The sequence below is a fragment of the Bidens hawaiensis genome, unplaced genomic scaffold (assembly GCF_021521415.1).
Source record: "Bidens hawaiensis isolate Kalapana, Puna unplaced genomic scaffold, B.hawaiensis_p1.1 tig00012849_1, whole genome shotgun sequence".
NCBI lineage: Eukaryota > Viridiplantae > Streptophyta > Magnoliopsida > Asterales > Asteraceae > Bidens > Bidens hawaiensis.
In genome coordinates this window covers 537,695-558,692 of record NW_027492073.1, presented here as the reverse complement: position 1 = coordinate 558,692, position 20,998 = coordinate 537,695, and the positions used below count along the sequence as shown (strand labels likewise).

Below are 20,998 nucleotides of genomic sequence, written 5' to 3'. Positions count from 1 at the left end.
GTAATAATATTATGTTAATTGTTAATAACGAATTAAGTTATTCTTTCCATATCCTAATAAATAGTTAAATAAGCTAACAATTAGAAAATATGCTTTTCAATTAAATAATTTAAAAATAAAATAAAATGGTAGTTATTTTAAAATGAAAATCAATAACTTCATACTTATGATCAATGGTCAACGATTAATTAATTTACATTAAATTCTACGTTTTGTAGGAATTAATGCTTGAATTTGTAATATATTTTGACTCCCTTATAAATTTGGCTTCTTCCTTTTCGGTTTCTTAACCAAGAAAGAAATCATGATTTGAATTAAATTATTTTAAACCGTTTATAAATATATGGATACTTACACATGGTTTTATGTCACACCTCGAAAATCTTAATTAAGACAACGGAAGACTTTGACCAAGTCATTCGGGTGGTGACAGACGCCATTTCAGCCAATCATAACTAAGTACACATTTATAATGAAAGTTGAACTTTATTTGACCATCAGAGTTATTACACGCGCCATATTACACGATTATTATTCAAACTACAAGTTCAACATAAAGTCAACATTTTCCATTCAAACACACATCACTATTTTTCCGCACACTTCGCGAAGCTTCCATACTTCTTTTAAATTACCTGAAAAGCATATTAAAATATTGGTCAACACAATGTGTTGGTGAGTTTCCCTTTATATTAAAAATAGTCCATATATATATATATGAGTTGAAAACAACAACCATATAATGAACTTCGTCATTATATCCGATATCAATTCATGTGTAATCGTCACTACACCCCGAATTATATCCAAAATATTCCGTGTATAATGGTCTACCGCCATTATATCACAAATCCGTGTGTAATGATCTACCGTCATTACATCACAAAATAATAGGCATTTTATTTCTTAAACAAATTGAGTTGTTGTAGACGAGCAAAGAATACAACAATTACGTATGACTATCATAGTTGATAACCCGATACATACAATACTCAAAATATTCTCACTTTTAACCCAACGCGAATGGAAGTGGAGGGCGTCACCCCAATAGATCTACCAATATTTATGTGCCCCTTTCTAAGGTTAACTGTTACTTATCCCAACTAGACTCATCCCGCATTGTACACCAATTTGTAAAATAAAATGTCTTTATAAAAACATTAACGAAAATAATATATAATAAATAATATTCTTTTCCCCCAAAACACAATTAAATATCGTTTTTGAAAACATTTCCAGTTAAAAATCAAGAGGGGGGGGGGGGTTCGATAGAGAAACTCATCGTCTTGTAACTTTTCCAAAATTCTCGTGTTCTATATTAGAACACATTTTGTTAATAAAAACTTGATTTTAGTTTTTATACAAAAATCCTTTTAAATTTATTAGTCCTATTCTAATGTACACATAAGCACATAGCACATAAGCGAATACACATAGTTCGGTTTTCCGTTTGTTATTATTTAATTAATTAATTTAATTAATTAATTAAATAATATAATAAAATATTTTTAATTTTTAGTTGCTGGAATTTTTAAGAAAATATTAATCTTTTATTTTTCACAAAACTTGACGGTTTCATCGGTTTTGTCGGTTTTGTGATTAAAATGCGTTAATTCGGTTTTTCGTTTAAAATGTAACTTATAAATTATGAAAAATACTTGTTACATAAATATTAATCAAGTTTTACAAGTTTACTTGTGAAAATATATTATTTTCATTTTTTTAATATTTTCTTAAAATAGCAACTTTTTAGCGTTTTTATGTCGGTTTTCGCGACACGAACCGTTTAGGACTAAGTTTTATCATCTTGTCCTTTTCTCATGTATTAACTTATGTTATACATGGGTATTTTAACACTTTAGGGGCTGTTCTAAAACAAAACCTAATAGTTGTGTCGGTTTTGCTTAAAAAGCCGATTTTTCGACCGTTTAAGTTACCGACGAGTCAAATAAATTACACATGTCTATACTAATCATCCTATGAACTAAACACACATATAATAACATATAATTCACCATAAATAGCAGTTTTGACCATGTATGTTCATAAGACACGTTAATCGAGTTTTTCGGTTCCTAGTTCGTCTTTTAGTTTACCTTAACAATGTTACTAGTTTAACTTGTTATTTATTTATGTACAATTATGTTTAAATATCCTAAAAATCCAGATTTTAATTTATTTTATAAGTTTCTGATAATCCAAAATTTCACTTTTAATTTGAAGGTTCTTATTCTCTTTTCAAAAGAATTTAATCTTCATATTTTTGAACATTGTCTTTTTTAACAAAATCAAGTATGATTCCTTTAGATGTTTCCGTACCTTTATAACTACTTACTTTTATGATTTTCTTACCTTAATCTTTAATCATTTATTTAAGTTGTTAGGGTTTCATGCATCCTAAGTGTCCTATCCAATTTTGTTCTATCAATTTATCATTCAACAAAGTTTCCTTATTTAGTAAGTTGTTTGCTAATTCAATTATTGTATTAGCTAATCAATCATTTAATCATGCAACCTATCTTAGTTTCAAGTTGCCATAAATCACATATTGATCACATTCATCACAAGTATTCACATCAAAATCCAAATTTCAACTTTTCTTAAATTAAAGTTTCCTTATTTAGTAATTTTAAAAATCTTTGTTAATCTTCAAGTTCCAACTAATAATTCTAGCATATAACCTCTCTTACTTTCAATTAAGTTATTCCATATCACTTTTGATTCATCAATCCATCCAAAATCCATAATTAATCCAAAACCCAAAAATCCCCAAATTTCAATTATGAACAAACTCTTGTTTTGTTTATCTCTAACAACAATTTTTCAATAATTCAAGTTCATATTAATCAAGCTAATGATCAACAACCAATCCAAATTCATTCTAATATCAACTCCTAACATCAAGTTCATTCACACAATCAAAAGGTCAATAATACATAATATCAAATCCATTAATCAATATAGATTCTTTAGGATGTATGAATGTATGTATTGTTGAGTTTTGATCCTCTCATACATATATACATACACTCACGGCACACATACATATACATATACCACACATATTAACAATCTTTCAAATCAAACTCAAGAACAATAATCCTTGTATATCTATAATCAATACTCAATTAACCATTATATAATACTTACTTGATTTCTTGAGATTGTTAAAAGATGAAAATGGTGAGTGATAGTAGCGTGTGTTTCCTAGCTTTAACCCTTCCTAATGGCTCCTTAATAGCTTAATCCTTTCCTTGATCTTAACTTAAATCTCCTTGTTCTTGATTATGTGTATGTGTGTGTTTATATCTTGATTTGAATTTGATTTGGGTGTGTTTAAAAGTGTGTGTGTGCCATGGGTCTTATAGAGAGAAAGAAAGAGTATGTTTGAAAAATGAGTGGTGGTGGGGATGCCAACACATAAGGGTAACGATTAGGGTAATCATTATGGGTGAAAGGTGTGTGGATGGGAATGCTACAACAAACATGTTTCTATAAGATGTTATGATTGGAAATGACAAGTGTTATGTACAACTCATCTAGGTAATGATGAGCACATGGTTGGAAATTCCCAAAATGATTGGAAATTCCCAAAATGACCCATTCATAGAATGTGTTTCCAAGTTTATCCCCACTAATTCAAGTTTGCAACTTTGTCCCTATGGTATCTCGTCGCCGAAGACATGATAGCGAACACCGACGATGCGTTACTGAAACAAATACGATAACGACACGTGGCCGGAATCTGTGTTGACGATGTGTTATGTTGCTAACTTAGGGTAGCGGCTATGCGTTATGTTGCTAACGTAGGGTAGCAGCGATGCGTTATCACTAACGCATCGTGGAACCCTTGTGTTGTCATAACAAGGTAGCACAACATAACGCATTGCCGCTACCCTACGTTAGCAACATAACGCATCGTCAACCCTATGTTATACGTAACGTAGGGTAGCAGCGATGCGTTATGTTGCTAACGTAACGTAGGGTAGCAACGATGTGTTATATTGCTAACGTAGGGTAGCAGCGATGCGTTATCCACTAACGCATCGTCGACGACCTATTCCAGCTAGATTCCGACCACGTGTCGTTATCCTATTTGTTTCGGTAACGCATCGTCGGTGTTCGCTATCATGTCGTCGATGACGAGTTAACAAAGGGACAAAGTTGGAAACTTGAATTATTAGGGATAATCTTGGAAACACATTTTTTAAATGGACTATTATGGGAATTTTCCCTTAAATAAATCAATGGGTGGTGTGGGAGTGAGGTGTCTAATTTTGATGGGGAAAGGAATGGGTTGGGTGGGTGTTTAAACAATAATCTTAAGTTTCTGTTTTAACGTCTAACGAATTTTAGCTAATCAAACGAATCCCGTTTCTAATATTTTTTTGTCAAATTTTGAACGAAATTGGATTCTTGATAATACAAGCCTAAGAAATTAATTTTTGGAAATTGTTGACGTTGGGTCCTTACCGGGTCGTCCACCGACACTCGGGTTACTTATTTTGCAGTTTTTGTGATTCGAGCTTTCTAAAATTAAGTTTATACATTGTCTCGACTATTTTAACATGTATTTGTATTTTTCGAGATCATTTAGCCTCTTTAAGGATTTATTTACTTTTTGACTCGTTACCCGAGGTTATTCCACTTCAGGCTCGTTACGTGGCGATTTTTGCATTTTTTGTTGATTTTGAAACGTCTAGATCACTAATAAAGAATATTTTTCTCATAATGACGAAATTTTATTGCTAATCGAGATTATATAAGTCGCGGTTTAGGCTAATTTTTAGCCGGGTGTCACATTTTAAATACGGTATAAGCCTTTGTGCTGTCCACATGTCATTCTCCTATACTACCCACATATGCATCCATATCATTCACTTCCATACTTATAATTTCCACATATTCACGATAAATTTTAAATTAATAATATTGACTTGTATATTTTTGTAACTTAACTTAATGTATTTAAATTTTAAATCAATGATATTGACTTTTATATTTTTGTAACTTATTAATGTAATTATGATATTAATTATTATAATTATTATTAGAATTCAAAAACTTACCAAATCAATTCACATTATATAAACCTAAGATTGTAAACCCTAATCATTTTAATTTCTCTCTCTCTCTATATATCTCTGTTTCGGACTACTACCTCCACCATCGCCTATTCCGATAAGGGAGATTAATCATTTTTCGGTAAGGTTTTATTTGATACTCTAATGGCCGGTTCTCACATTCTTCATTATTTCTTTGACAATTCTATATCTTTTCCATTTTTGTTTGTATTGATTTTAATTATTATATGATTTTTTTATAATCTCTTTAGGTTGTATATCAAAATCCAATATTTAATGCAGATGTTGAACTATTACGGTTTTCCGGTAAGGTTTTATTTGATACTATAACGGCCGATTCTCATATCTTACTAATCTATTAAATCAATACAATTTGCCACATGTCATTCTACTAGGCTATCCACCTAGGCTTTCAACTCACCAAATTTCCTTTCTAAGATTCTCTATTATGCTGCCATGTGTCATCTCACACACTATTTAAACCTTAGAATTTCCACCATCATTTTAATCTCTCTCTCTCTCCCTCTCTGGGCTTAATTACTAACTCCACCATCTTCTATATTCCGGTAATGTAGATCGAGATTAATCGTTTTCTGGTAAGGTTATATATTATACTTTAATGGCCAACAATGTTATATGATTTCCCGGCAAGGTTGTATCTTTTTCCGGCAACATCATATTTTCTTCCGGTTATTCTAGATCTAACCTTTTTATCTTTATTTTCATTGTTAAGGTTCTAAATCAAAAACGGCGATGAAGCTAATATTTCTACGTATTTACGTTATTCCAATAAGTTTTCCGTTTATGTGTTATATCTGTAGCAATGAGTGTTTTATATTTATTTGAAGTTTAATATTTTTCCTGTTTTTTTGTTACACATGTTTTTCTTCTAGGTTCTAAATATAAATCAGCGTCATCCATATTCAGTATCATTATTTCGTTTTTCCAGTAAGACACATTTAAATTATCCGGTTATAAATTATAATTCTAATATTTCATAATATCAATATTATAACAAAACTTTATTATTTCAGGTAATTTACCCGATTGATTTATGGAAAATTTGATTATAGTTTCTTAATAAAAAACGAAGATACCATAGTTATTATCATTATTTGTATTTTCCGGTAAGACATTTAAATTTTTCGGTTATAAATTAAATATCAAATGTTCCACAAAACAAACATTAATATTCTACTTTATAATTTCAGGTAAATGTCACGAGTCATACAACCTAATTTCAATTTAAATTCTACGAAAAAATCCGAGATACCATGGTCATTCTCACAATTTCGTTTTTCCGGTAACACCTTTAAAATTTTCCGGTTATTAATTATAATTAAAATACTCCATAATATCAATATTAATATTTGATTTTATTATTGCAGGTTATTAATACAATTTATTTAGTTTGACTTTCCTTATTTGTCTAAATAACCGAATTAAGATGAATATGGTAATTTAAATACTTTAATTATCCCAGTCACACTTTAATTAACATCAATATTGAATATTGACTTTCCTTATAAGACCACCCGTAGTGGCAGCTTTGCCACCAACGTTTTGGAGGAAAACGCGGGGGGTACACCGCCCCCCTTGCGTTATGTAATTTTATTTTTTGTTGCGTTTTACTTAAAACGCTAGAATGGCACAGAATTTAAAAAAAAACCTTTATTCCATGAATCCTTTCTCCTCCACCCTCATCTGAATCTTTCTCCTCCACCCTCATCGGAATCAATGGCAGCTCCGGGCCCTCATCGGAATCTTTCTTCTCTTCCACAGGAAGCGGGTTTTGGAGGATGAAGAGAAAGATTGAAGTTGTGAAAGAGGGTTTTGGAGGATGAAGAGAAAGATTGAAGATTTGTGGGCGGTGTTGAGAGGATACGCTCATCAGAAGATTTGTGGGTGGTGTTTTGGAGGTGAAGTTGTGAAAGAGGGTTTTGATCTGCTTTGGTTCATGTGTTTGGTAGAAAGTGTTTGTTAGTCTAATTAGTATTATCATATTATTATTATTATTTGATTATTTTTAATCAAAAAATTAAAAAAAAACAAAAAAGTGTAAAAGTGACTGGACGCCACGTGGCGCATAACGCCTGGGGGTGGAGAGTTATGAGTACACCATGTTTTTGTAAAAAATCATAACTCTGACTGGACGCCACGTGGCGCATAACACCTGGGGTAAAGAGTTATGACTACACATGGTCTAAATAATAGTCCATAATAATAATGATTTGACTAAAATATATTATTTTATATAGATTTAAATTTTGACTAAATTTTAAAACATAACTTATATTACCGTATTTTTATAATTTACAAAACTATTTGATTTCTATTTATATTCTAATTTAAAAAATTTATTATCGTTATAAATTTGATCACCATATATAAGTATATATAATGGATAGTTATAAAATTTATCACGCACTCAAATTTAACCTTACTTATTTAAGGTCAATGTAGGTCAATGCTTTAAATATGGTAATTTTAAACAATTTTGGTATATGATTAACCATTAATTTATAATTAATGGTCCATAATAATAATAATGATTTGACTAAAATATTTTTTTATATACATTAAAATTTTGACTATATTGTTACATTTAAATAACTTAATTTTAGAATTAATGATCAATAATTAAATTATAAGTTGACTAAAATTTTCAAAGATAAGTTATATTACCTTATTTTGATAATATTTTGATAATTTACAAAACTATTTTATTACTATTTATATTCTAATTTTAAAATTTTATTATCGTTTCTATTTATATTATATCTTACATAAATAAATATATATAATGGATAGTTATAAAATTGATCACACACTCAAATTTCACCTTACATATTTAAGGTCAGTGGAGATTAATGTTTTGAATATGATAATTCTAAACATTTTTGGTATATGATTAACCATTAATTTATAATTAATGGTCCATATTCATAATAATGATTTGATTAACTTATATTATTTTATATACATTTAAATTTTGACTATATTGTTATATTTAAACAACTTAATTTAATTGTGTTTATAAATGTTAATAACTTAAGGACCATATACAATATATACAATATACAATATTGTATATATATATAATATATTTGGTAATTGTATACAATATATAATATTGTATATATATAAATTACAAATTCAAATTAACTTTTCGGTAATTGTATGCATCTTTGGTATATGATTTAGACTTTATTTTATAATAATGATTTGATTATAACTTTCAACCTTTATATGAACTTTACAAAAATAAGTTATAGATTTTAATATTAACAAATCGAAATTCAAAATTATCTTCCAATCTATTTCAATTTTAAATCCAATATTATAATCTCTACAACTACTACGAATTATTTCGTACTTTCGTTTTAAATATTACCCAGGTTTGAAATATATTGTTAGTTTTAAGATTATAATTTCAAAATTTTATTATCATTTTTGTTTATATTATATCTTACATAAATAAGTATATGTAATGGATAGTTATAAAATTAATCACGCACTCAAATTTCAACTTACATATTTAAGGTCAGTGGAGGTTAATGCTTTGAATATGATAATTCTAAACATTTTTGGTATATGATTAACCATTAATTTATAATTAATGGTCCATATTAATAATAATGATTTGACTAAAAATATTATTTTATATACATTAAAATTTTAACTATATTGTTACATTTAAACAACTTAATCTAATTGTGTTTATAAAGGTTAATAACTTAAGGATCATATACAATATATACAATATACAATATTGTATTGTAACAACTCGGATTTTCGAACTTATACTTTTACCCGACTCGGTTCAATGCTCGGGTTATTTTTATTAAATAAATATAATTGGCGTTTATCGAGCAAAACTGATTATTTTTATTAATATAATTAAATCTTTATCGTTTATACACTTTTAGCCCAAATTCTTGTGTCCATCTTTAAACATCAAGGATTAAATTGTAAGTATCGTTATTTAACCCGTTTTTGAATTTGGATCTAAACCAAAACCGAACCCAAAACGTTTAATACAAACCCTAGTTTGTTCTTGAGCCCAATCCATCAACCAAAGTCTAATTAAGCGTTCCTAAGCCTTAATTCGCATCCAGCCGACCCTAATCCCTCGTTTAATTTCGTCTAGAAGGATCCAGATCATGGGCCCCAACTTATTGCTCACGCTATGAACCCTAATCTCGTTTTCTATATAAACGATTTCATAAACGCAATTAAATTCACACATACAATCTCAAAGTCGTCGCCTATCATAACCCTATACTTAATTATATTAGTTTGGCCGTTTACCTGTCCGTTCTTAAGCTTTTTTGGTCGGCTCTGTTCGGTTCTCGTTCACCATCTCCGATCATCGTTTAAGGTAATTGTTTATATCATTAGGATCGGTTTTTCATGGAGATCAAAAGCCCTATGATTAATTTTGATTTGCATTAACGGATTGATCAATTTGATTGTTAGGGTTTCATAGTCAACTCTGATTGAATCTGTTACTGTTTTTAAATAAAGATTTCTAAATCTATTTGCATTAAGCTGGATAGCTCAGCTGCTTAACCATATGACTTTTAGGGGGCAGGTCTCGGGTTCGAGACCCTGCCTGTAACACCCCGGCCTCTCGTACCACCAATATTGTCCGCTCTGCCCACGAAGAGCTCACGGATTTGTTTTTGGTTGCCCAAAACGCGTTGGTGATGTTAAGAGGCAGGACATTACATATGAACCAAGGATTTCTCTTGTACGTGGCCGATGTGGGATAGCCTAAGAGTGGGACGATGTTGTGTTTGCCAAGGGTGTTACAAACAACCCCCCTTTGGACTCATCGTCCTCGATGAGGCATGTCCCATCATCCCGAACGGCACAAGAGTGGCTTTGATACCAATCTGTAACACCCCGGCCTCTCGTACCACCAATATTGTCCGCTCTGCCCACGAAGAGCTCACGGATTTGTTTTTGGTTGCCCAAAACGCGTTGATGATGTTAAGAGGCAGGACATTACTTATGAACCAATGATCTCTCTTGTCCACGGCCGATGTGGGATAGCCTAAGAGTGGGACGATGTTGTGTTTGCCAAGGGTGTTACACTGCCACCCCGATTTTTCAGTTTATTTTGTTAATTATTTTTTTTAAAAAATCTCTATTAAGTATATAATTAATATTAATAATCAAATAAAGCTATTTTATTGAAAACCGACTTTATGATATTTGTTTAACTCACGTTTTCATTCGTATATATATATATATATATATATATAATCTCAAGTAAACTATATAAATAAATATGTTTATAAAACTAAAGAAAAAATATAATATTTTCAAGATATGTTTTTATAACCAAACTAATTGTTTTAAATAATAAATCTTTATATATAATATTATATTATTATAATATTAATTTAATAATGGTTATCGAGTTTTCATAATCGATATTGTACATTTACTTAGCGTATCCGTACTTCCCTTTTCCTTTATAGGCTTTATCGTCAACGCGTGATTTCCCGCATTCTTAATATTCTCATTCACTTTTGTTCGTCTATCGAGGTGAGTACCACATTCCCCTATTTTACTTGTTTTTCTCACGTTTTGGGGACATATGCGTAAACATACTTTTCATATATACTTATACACAGAACTGCAACTTTGTCTTATGTGTTAACAACTTATACCTTACTTGTTTATGTGCTTATTTGCTTTGTATGCTTTCGCATTCGGAGAGGTCCAACATAATCTCAGTCTAGTATGATCATACGCCAGTCGTTATAGCTTTGTGCTTCTCGACATCTCAGTTATACTTGCTCATTTGGTTAATTTGTTATACTCATATGACTTGTTGCAAATACTTATTTTTCTATATGAACCTTCAAACTGGTGTGTTGCTCACTCAACTTTGTGTTGACAAAACTATATTATTTTCAACGCATATGCATGTTATCGTTTGATGTGAAGTACAAAATCACTTAAGGATTTATGCTAGAAGAAAACTTAATGAGACTTATTGTTATTGACTGATATATGTACCTTCGTTTATTTGGATTTTTTTGTAAAGATGATTATTATTTGAAATTATTAAATAGATATTGAAACTTATATTGTGCATGATAGTAACCTTGAGAGCTGTGACAATCAGTTCGCGCCCCGACATTTCCGCCGTAGGTTGGGGTTTGACATGTATATCTATATAAAATATATTTGGTAATTGTATACAATATACAATATTGTATATATATAAATTACAAATTCAAATTAACTTTCCGGTAATTGTATGCATCTTTGGTATATGATTTAGACTTTATTTTATAATAATGATAATGAATAATGATTTGACTATAATTTTCAACCTTTATATGAACTTTACAAAAATAAGTTACAGACTTTTTCGTTAACAAATCGAAATTCAAAATTATCTTCCAATTTATTTCAATTTTAAATCCAATATTACAATCTCTACAACTACTACGAATTATTTCTTACTTTCGTTTTAAATATTACCCAGGTTTGAAATATATTGTTAGTTCAAATACTACCATTTGGACACAATATTGAACAATATTGAAATATATCATTTATTTATAAGTACAACATTTAGATTTGATTAAATTTATATTATGTTACATATATATTATGTTTTAAATATGTTATACCGCGTGTAACACGGGCACTACCTAAATCAATATTATAATCTATGTTTCTTTTAAGAGATTTGAATCACTTGAATCTTGCTAATGTTAGAAAAGAAAGGACACATTTGGATTTGGAAAATGAAGTTAGCGAGAAGGTAAAATGGTTGTTAGAGTGTGAGAACTATGAGTCAAATTTTGATGATTTTCTAAACTCTTTGGAATATGAAAATTAAATTTAAGGTCACACTTATTAAATAATTTAGTTATGCATGAATTTGTTGTTTAAATTTATTATGTTTGTTGACATGTTTTTCCACCCGTGTGTAACACGGACTATACCCTAGTTATTCATTATTTCATTGACAACTCTTTCTTTTCCATTTTTGTTTGTATTGAAATCATTTATTATATGATTGTCTTATAATCTCTTTAGGTTGTATATCAAATCCAAGATTCAATGGAGATGTTGAAGTGTTACGTTTTTCCGGCAAGGTTCTTTGATACTCAAATGCCCGATTCACATATTATTCATTATGTCATTGTCCATTTATTTTCTTTGCCCTTTCAATTATTGGTTTTATTATTTTTATTATTCCTGGTAAATCCATTTGGAATTAAATTATTTCCATTATTGTTAATTATTCAGGGTATAGTCATTCAAAATCAATTTTTCCGGTTGTTGGTAGTTATTCCAATTATACATTAGAACACCAATTTCACATTTTTTCACATAATTCAAAATCTTCCATAATTGATAATTCAATTATTATGTGTTATTAATTGTTATTGTATTTAATTATGATTATTCCGATTAATAACCAAAGTTCCGTTTAGTCCAAATAATATAATTTTTAACATTTATTTAATTTTATCATTTCAGTTTATGGCACCCCAACTAGAATAGCTTATGTCATGGATGAAGTATTTAAAAATGTCTTACTTTTTGTACAAGATTGGTTGAATATTTTATTTATTATTCATGTATTAATGTATTTTTCACACTTCATGTAATTTAATATCTTTATAAAGAAGTGTTTAGTAGTTTATGAATTTTTATTTTGAAGTTTTAATTATGTTTCTAAGAATTGTAAATTGAATGCTATTTTGGTTTAAAACTATGTTTAACAATTATTTATTTTGGTACTGGTATTATTAACAACTATATATTATGTTTATGTCACAATAAATATATATCATAAGCTATCTTGTTGTTTAAAATTACGTGTGATTGTTACACGATTTATATATTTTCACCCGTGTCGTACACCGGTTAATAGCCTTGTTAGAAAATAAAAAGAGTTAAAGAAAGTTAATTAAATGATGTTTCTAATTTAATCTGTATACGGTTAATAATTAAAAAGAAATGATTTGTTTGGTACATTTCTATCAGTTACCGTTGTAAATTTATTAGGTAACCTATCTATAATCATTTGCAACTTGTATTATTCTTGCTACATATAGAACACTCACTTATGGTAATGCAAAACTCATTCATGGTAAGTTTTCGTTCATGTCAAACAAAAGCCAACTGGACCACTGTGTATTTTTTGGACAGATGGACACATTAATATATAAGATGGGTAAATAAGGGTGATTATGTTTTCGGTAGATGGACTCATGGATATAAATTATAACAAGGTTACTATATTTACGGGCATAAACTAATAAACTAATAATCCCAATTGAGCCGGCCTCTTGATGAAAATGATTTTAACCAAATAACCTTTCACGTTAACATTCTCTATCCTTGCAACCACAAACTAAAACTTAAGTCTCACACGTATTGGTGGATGAAGAACCGGGCGAAGTGTAGTGTATCTAAACCAAAATTTTGGTTAATTTCAGTTTTATTGTTCTTCAATCTTCGTGACTCATTGAAGGTTTGGTGGTTTGTATAAATTCATTCTAGCCTCTTGCTAGAATTAGTAGTTTTTTTTTACCTTTTTAAATTATTTTGCAATAAAAAAATCAACCTAATATTTATAGAGCTCGTTTGACTTACGGTATTATTTATAGCTTCTTTTGTATCAAAAATATATAATCTATCTTCCTCATGGATAATTAAATGAGGCAAGAAAATAGTTAAATTACTTTAGGGTATATGGCATTCAGCTTTATTTACGTTTTCCGCACAAAGAAAAAGAAAACAATCATCGTTTGTCAAATTTGTAGTTCCAGCAATATTAATATTTTTTTATGAATGCAGAAATCCATCCAATGATTATTTATTATTATCTTTTTTGTGAGTGGTTTTTTTTTTTTTTTCTAAAATCGTATTTACTTATCCATCCACTACTTGAAAATTAGTATTTCGTTTATCAAAGAACACAAAGTACTACGAGGACACAAGTTATTGTATTTTGTTTCATCCATAATCTTATACCGGACAAAATCATGCAAATTACAAAACATTAGAATAACAACAATCAAGCAAACATGTTTTCAAACTTAAGAAAAAATAATAACGTAAATTGAATATTTTTCCCTCATCTCTTTATTTAGTCATAAAAATACTAAAACAAATTATTAATATTTTTCATTCATGTATATTCTACACATTGTAGGGAAACCATGGTTGTAAAAATCGCGCCTAGGCACCGAGTACTTAACGAGTAATCCCCGAGTAATCCCCGCCTAGGCCGAGTTCTCGGTGAGCCATCCCCGAGTACTCTCCGACTAAGGCTGAGTACTCACCGACTAAGGCCGAGTACTCCCAACTCTCCAGTCGACCGCCTAGGGTCCGCCTAGCGACTTTTGCAACCTTGAGGGGAACAATACAATGAAGACCCAAGTTCAAACCCTACTTGCAACATTTTAGAGGGATAGTGGCTCAATAAAGGAAAACTGAGATATTTGTGATTTCTAGTTCGATCTAGAGGGTGGCCGCATTTTACCATCAGTGGGCCTTCGGGCCGGTGTGTTTTCCCCGTAACTGGAGATAAATTGGAGGTGCTTAAGGGCTCTGTACGACTAGGTTGGACCAGCTGACAGTAGTCTTTTGTTATTGGATCACCCCGTACGAAGTACCTAGGCATTCTATGTTTATTGACCGTTAAAACAAAAAACTAGAACACACAAGAATAAGAATAAATTAGTTTGATAATTTTTGTTATGCACATAACACACGATTATGTATAGTAAGCACACAATTTAAAAGACATGATTGAAAACAATTGAACCATTTATATAAATACAGGAAATGAAAATGGTTAAACTACACAAATTTACCAATTGTGAAGAGAGTTGACCAATAAGTCTTCCATCCATGACCAAAATTCCCCAGTTAAAGCCTATCTCTTTCTTTCATTTCCACTATAAATAACACACACCCACCCTCTAGTATCCACTTATAACTCCAAAGTTATTAACCATGGAAACTGAAACCAACAACTCCAATGACCTCAAACACCAACCAAACACGCATTCCTCTTTCATGGCTTCTCAAATCTCACTCAGAGTAACCGCCGCCGCCACTTCAATTACTGCCGCCTGTTTGATGTTCAACAGCCGCCAGTCCAAGGTCCTGTACGGTACTCCACTCGACGCAAGTTACACTTACACTCCTGCCTTGAAGTACAACTTTATTTCCATGTCTTTTGTTTGGATTATTTTATCGAATTACCATGATGTTTTTTTAAGGTTGTTTTTTTATTTATTTTTAATATTTTCAGGTTTTTTACTGTGATGAATGTGGTTGTTTGTGCCTTCTCTGTGTTGTCGTTGCTGTCGGTTTTTATGCTCGTCCGTAAATTCTCTAGCTCGGTTAATTATTTTTACTTGTTCCTTCATGATCTGGTAACATGTTCTTCTACTTCATTTCAAATTATTAAAAGTAGTTTCTTTTTAAGTTTTAAAAGATAATATTTATTCCTAAATCAACTAACATGTCTAGTCAGATGTGGGATTTGAACTATCGAACTCTAAATATAGCAAACACCTCCGAATGCCATTTAGTGATTTATAAAAAAGAATTAATTGTACGTTTTTATACATAATTTTTTAACTGTGATTTTGACCTTTTTAATATTTTTACACAATATTTTAAAGAGTATGGGTTCAAATCCTAGTTGGCAAAAAAAAATAATAATAATAAAATAAAATGCTTTTCAATTGAAAAAAGTACGAAGTTTTAACTCCACCTTTAGTAATCCCTATAGTTTGTGCCACTTTGGAACTTACATAATTTTCTCAAAAAGGGGAAGACAACTTTATTGCTTTTATGTACACTGAAACCCTCGTCTCCCATATCTATTGTTGCTTGCGGTTTACATCAATTACATAACTAGATTTGGGTTGTGATATTACAGATGATAATGGTATTGTTGGCGGGTGGAATCGGAGCCGCGACTACCATTGCGCAAGTGGGCAAGTATGGAAACAGTTATGCAGGTTGGATGCCGATTTGTGACAATTTTGGCAAGTTTTGTCATAAAGTAGCTCCTTCTTTGATCTTGGGTTACATATGTTTATTTTGTTATTTGGTTCTTGCCATCATATCGGCTAATAAGGCGAGACAAATCAAGGTTTAAACTTTAAAGAGTGGCAAGTAAACAAACTACTAGCTTAATGTAGTGATAGTAGTAACTTGGGGTGTTTTAAATTAAAATGTTTATTTATTTGAATGAGAGTTTGTGTTTTGTTTGTTTTTAATGAATAAAAGAAATGCAATTTGACCCTTGTGTCTTAAAGTGTGACTTTGAATGATATGTACTTTGAATGATAGTTTAATATAGCTCTTTACATTCATACATTCATTGTAGTATTAAAAGTGATTCAATATTATTTTTTTTATTACTGAACATAGGTGACATGAAACTTGTTTTTCAATATTTAAAAAACCTTATAAACAAGTACAATCAGTTTTCATGATCCATTACTAACACAACCACCATCACCTGTTCTTTTTATCCCAAGTGCTTGATCGTCATCCTCCATATCAAACATGAGTCTCACCTATAGCATTACAATGTAAATGATAGAATAATCATGCATAAACATCACTAGATACTATATTGCATGTATAACCTAAAAATATCAACCAATAGGAAAAACATGAAAAATTCAAATGTCCGGCCTATTTTACACCAGCGGGAGTAAAATACACTCATTTTGGGCTTTTACTGGGCATAAACACTTTTAGTCCGTACGGAATTCTTGCGTTCGACTTTAACTCCCCATCTTGATCTCCTGCTTCTAATCATAATCACATGAAATGGAGTTAAAACACATAGTTCTAACCTCACTCAACTTTATTACCGGTCCAAATTGTTATTACTTGGATTCAAAGTCTTCAAACTCCCATTTTCCACAACGTCAACACTTGTTTCTAGACAAACAGGTTAATAATATACTATACTACACATAATTATTATACTACCTTTGATTTGTTGGACATGTAACCTTCGAGTGAGGTTTTATGACAACCAACGTTGGGTCACCTCCACGACATAGAATATCTTTTTTATAGTTATATCAAGTCGACCTATTGTTATCGACCCATGTAACGAAAGATCTCAGATTCACCCTTGGACGCTAGATACATTATATGCAAATTATTGACATCAAGATAGCAACTCTAAGTCAATTTAGACTCATGATTCATGAAGCATACAGAATCTAACTTGGTTGCTTTGTAAAGCATATCGATTCACTTTTACTTCAAAAAGAAAAAAAAAAGCCACACTTGGTCAAAAAACCACCAACTGACATGACCTCCAAAATATATTCAGAACCAGATAACTAACACATACTTAATGTTTTTCACACATAACATTCATCAAAATATTCAGAACCAGACAACTAACACATATCTAACGTATTCAACACATAACCTATATCAAAATATTCAGAACCAGATAACTAACACATATATTTAATGTTCTTAGCGCATAACCTCCATCAAAACATTCAGAGCCAGATAACTAAGCTGTCCGTTCCATTGTTCTTGGTTCGTTCTTGTGATTTTCTGCGGGGCCTTACAGTTTTAGTTTGATGAAACCTGCAGTGCAGAGACCTTGGTTCCTTGGTCTTCATATCAAAACCACGGATGCAAACATATCCTGCACAAAACATCAAGTCAAGCCAATAGTGTGTACGTTCGCGGCGATATGGTATGGGACGTGTAAATATACCTTTCAAAAAGCATTCTTGTCTTTCCTTGAATGACATCCCTGGATTACATAATATACAAGTTATCACCAACTATGCTATACATATACATAAATATTTATTATTTTATTTTGAGATTTTCTACCTTCGGATATACTTGAGATAGAGGTTCCGCAATAAAGCGTCTTTGAGGTTAAATTGAAAAGCAGCTTTCGGGGCATAACAATTGGGTATTTGCTAGTATAATCATCTGCAAACACCTGCATATGTGAAACCTTATATATATATTATATGCCACTTTTTTTTTTAACCAAATCAACCAAATTAATTAAACAAAAAGGGAAAATGCCTCGTTAGTTTGGAAGTATGTTCCATCCAGTGGAAAGGAGCCTCTTGTTGCCGTTCGATGCGGTACCTGTTTATATGTCCATTTTGTAATACAAACGATAAACGAAGCCTAAATCTTTGAATAAAAACAACTTTAGAGATTAAAATAATCGACACGTACCAAAAAAGCTCCAAGCATTGTTTCTTCTTGCTGCGAACCACTTGATTTGTCAACTAACAGATAAAGAATTAAATACAACTTTAAGTTATTCTGGTTGTGAAGATGGTATACCTAAGCTTTTAATTTTTAATCTAAATTAACAATTTTATCTACCTGGTGGCCATACAGCAAGCAAGTAAGGATTTTCATCATTTGGGTCTCTTTTGTCTAACTGCAACACAAACCTTGTATAATCAAAATCATATCAAATATACATGAATGCATATCTAAAGCTGGAGGACACTAACCCGTTGCACAAGAGGATGTGCATCAGGAAGCTCGTAGCTGCATTGCACATACACATTGATGATTAGGACAAGCATTGCTATAACTATAGAAAAACAGTAATAAGTTGACTAAAATTGGTTACATACACTTGGTGTTTTGTCCTCAATCGACCTGCAGTCTTACGAACCATAGGACCGAGGCAAAGATCTTCAATGTCTACTAGTTCAGGAGTGGACTGCACACGTGTAGTTGGAAAAGATGCTTTTTCACCGCCGCTGTACCATCATTTAGCAAACAACTTTGAATTGTTGGTGTTGGCATAATCAATAATTTATACGTGATAATTCAAGGATCACCGAAAAAAACCTTGTGGATGCACTAGCAAAATGCTTGCATTCATTCTTCAAAGGACAAGAATTGCAATTTGGTTTCGTCTTGGTGCAAAACACCTGTATAATTTTAAAATATAAAGTATACACAACACACAATAATAAATCACTAAAAAATAACCGTGGTTTGGTGTTTCTATTTCATTTTATAAAATATATATAATGCTTGTTTTGTGTTCAAGATCTAAATGTTTTAACGTACCTTTCCAAAAGTAATCATTTGATAGTGAAGCTCGTATCTGCATTGCATCACATATTAGTTTGTGCGGATAGTATATTGTAGTAGAATAAGTTAGTTATGAGAGATAATTATTTACAATGTGTCGACATCAAGGATAGACAGCCTCTGTGAAAGATATTCTTGAACATCTTCATTGTTAGGGTACCTAGCTTGCACAAATTATGTTGTCATAAGAACAAATGGATCAATGCATACACGCACAACTTTTAACCTGAGAAGTTTTAAGTATATTAGAGTGATTATGCTAACACTAGAGTAATCATTACTACGCTATAGTTTTTAACCATTGCTGTAGCATACTAATTATTATGCTACAAAAAATGTAATTATTAGTTCAAAACGATAGCGTACGTAATTATAGTTCCTCTAGTGTTAGCATACTCTAATGCTTCTTGCATTTCTTGCGTTAAAAACTGTTTGAACCACACCCATCCCTATATAAAATTATATACAAAAGTTAATTGAAATGGGATTCTCACTCATTTAGCTGATGTAAGAGAACTCCATCAGGAAGCGTTTCAAGTGGGACCCATCCCAGACGCACTACTATTCTACACACGTGTCGGTCAACCTTGAAACAAAACAAACCAGGGAAAGTGTAATTCGTCATACGATCAATATTCCTGTCCCAAATTGGATACTCAGGATTTATATTACAAATTACTATTCATGGGAAATAAGAATAGCTTACAGGGAATGCTCGTTGTCTTAGTGTCAATAAACGTAGACATTCAGTGCTTTTTATACCAAGTCCATATACTTCCATAAAGTAAAGCCTACGGGTATATGCAATTAACTCACTTGTTTACAAATCAAACCATGATTACACCAAATTAACTCAGGAGAATCTTACTTGGCTTCTTCAGCCGTGGCGTTTCTTAACCACTCCAGATCAATAAGCCCGGTCTCATCATCATATATGCTATCAAGGAACTCCTACATCACATAAAAACCAATTTTTTAATTGTATATACACATATACATATATGATATATACACAGTTTTTTTTTATAATCTTAATTACCTGAATTCGTTTTGCAATCCGATTATTCATGCCTCTTTTATCGATGACCTTAGAGATCTTAGAATGTTCTGCAGTTCTTACTGCGTCCCAGTTTATGGTATGCTCGGTGTGTTTTCCCGTTATGATTTGATTTGGGAATTTTGCAGCAAGATTCATGAATGCAGAACTAACCAAGATTGCATGTGTAATATCAGGTGAAGAAATATATAATAATTATACATGACAACAACTAAACTTACCTTGATGAACTGTCTGTTGCATTTTGGGTTAGGAAAGCACCAACAACAGAATCGACAACAGAACCTTTCCAACCCATGAAAGGCCTATGTCCTGTTAAAACATAACATTTTGATGGAATTTGATAAATAAGTTGATGTATTATGAAAACATATATAGCTTAGAAGGGTTAAATAACCAAAATGGTGATTTAAGATTGATTACCTTGTACAGAGCGCATGGAGCAGATGAAGGATGAAGCCCTTCGTCTGAATAACTCATGCTCTTCCTTCAACAATTTCTTACATTCTATGATGTAAATAATGAAAATCAAACAAATAAGCAAGCAACAAGAATTTACATGCAGTATATACTTTAGATTCATTTTCTTGATTAGTCCAAGGGTCGACCCACATGTGCGGGGTGGGCACTCACATATGGCCCATTTTTTTCCGGGGGCACAATAGTCTTTGACATGCAGTGGAAAGATTGTTGGTCTATGAAGGCAAAAGTTTTGGGTTCAATT

The 20,998-nt window shown here is 31.1% G+C and overlaps 2 protein-coding genes and 1 long non-coding RNA gene across 3 annotated transcripts; 1 reads left to right on the top strand and 2 right to left on the bottom strand.

The window, feature by feature from the left end:
* Positions 1-15,086: 15,086 nt before the first annotated feature.
* On the top strand, positions 15,087-16,408 carry LOC143542447 (CASP-like protein 1F2). Its single transcript, XM_077035027.1, has 3 exons — positions 15,087-15,292; positions 15,391-15,514; positions 16,027-16,408. The coding sequence occupies exons 1-3, from the start codon at positions 15,090-15,092 to the stop codon at positions 16,246-16,248; spliced, it is 549 nt and encodes a 182-aa protein (XP_076891142.1). The 5' UTR covers positions 15,087-15,089; the 3' UTR covers positions 16,249-16,408.
* Positions 16,409-17,270: 862 nt separating this feature from the next.
* Positions 17,271-18,053, bottom strand: LOC143542445 (uncharacterized). The gene is made up of 3 exons (XR_013136904.1): positions 17,973-18,053; positions 17,851-17,889; positions 17,271-17,778 (listed from the first exon to the last, which is right to left on the bottom strand). It is a non-coding gene; the product is annotated as an uncharacterized LOC143542445 (long non-coding RNA).
* A 102-nt stretch (positions 18,054-18,155) lies between these two features.
* LOC143542451 (DEMETER-like protein 3) lies at positions 18,156-20,575 on the bottom strand. The gene is made up of 12 exons (XM_077035031.1): positions 20,496-20,575; positions 20,257-20,422; positions 20,086-20,168; positions 19,712-20,008; positions 19,309-19,377; positions 19,194-19,230; positions 18,969-19,051; positions 18,749-18,877; positions 18,623-18,659; positions 18,489-18,546; positions 18,336-18,388; positions 18,156-18,242 (listed from the first exon to the last, which is right to left on the bottom strand). Exons 4-12 carry the CDS (start codon positions 19,840-19,842, stop codon positions 18,156-18,158), a joined length of 684 nt encoding a protein of 227 aa, XP_076891146.1. The 5' UTR covers positions 19,843-20,008; positions 20,086-20,168; positions 20,257-20,422; positions 20,496-20,575.
* Between the last annotated feature and the right edge of the window lie 423 nt (positions 20,576-20,998).

Excerpts from the sequence above, each read along its gene's own strand:
- LOC143542447 (XM_077035027.1), top strand. The coding sequence starts at position 15,090 with ATGGAAACTGAAACCAACAACTCCAATGACCTCAAACACCAACCAAAC. Across the intron at positions 15,293-15,390 it reads ACTTACACTCCTGCCTTGAA|GTTTTTTACTGTGATGAATG; the intron begins GTACAACTTTAT and ends TAATATTTTCAG. Across the intron at positions 15,515-16,026 it reads ACTTGTTCCTTCATGATCTG|ATGATAATGGTATTGTTGGC; the intron begins GTAACATGTTCT and ends GTGATATTACAG.
- LOC143542451 (XM_077035031.1), bottom strand. The coding sequence starts at position 19,842 with ATGACGAATTACACTTTCCCTGGTTTGTTTTGTTTCAAGGTTGACCGA. Across the intron at positions 19,378-19,711 it reads CTCTTACATCAGCTAAATGA|GTACCCTAACAATGAAGATG; the intron begins GTGAGAATCCCA and ends TGTGCAAGCTAG. Across the intron at positions 18,243-18,335 it reads CAATGCTTGGAGCTTTTTTG|GTACCGCATCGAACGGCAAC; the intron begins GTACGTGTCGAT and ends ACATATAAACAG.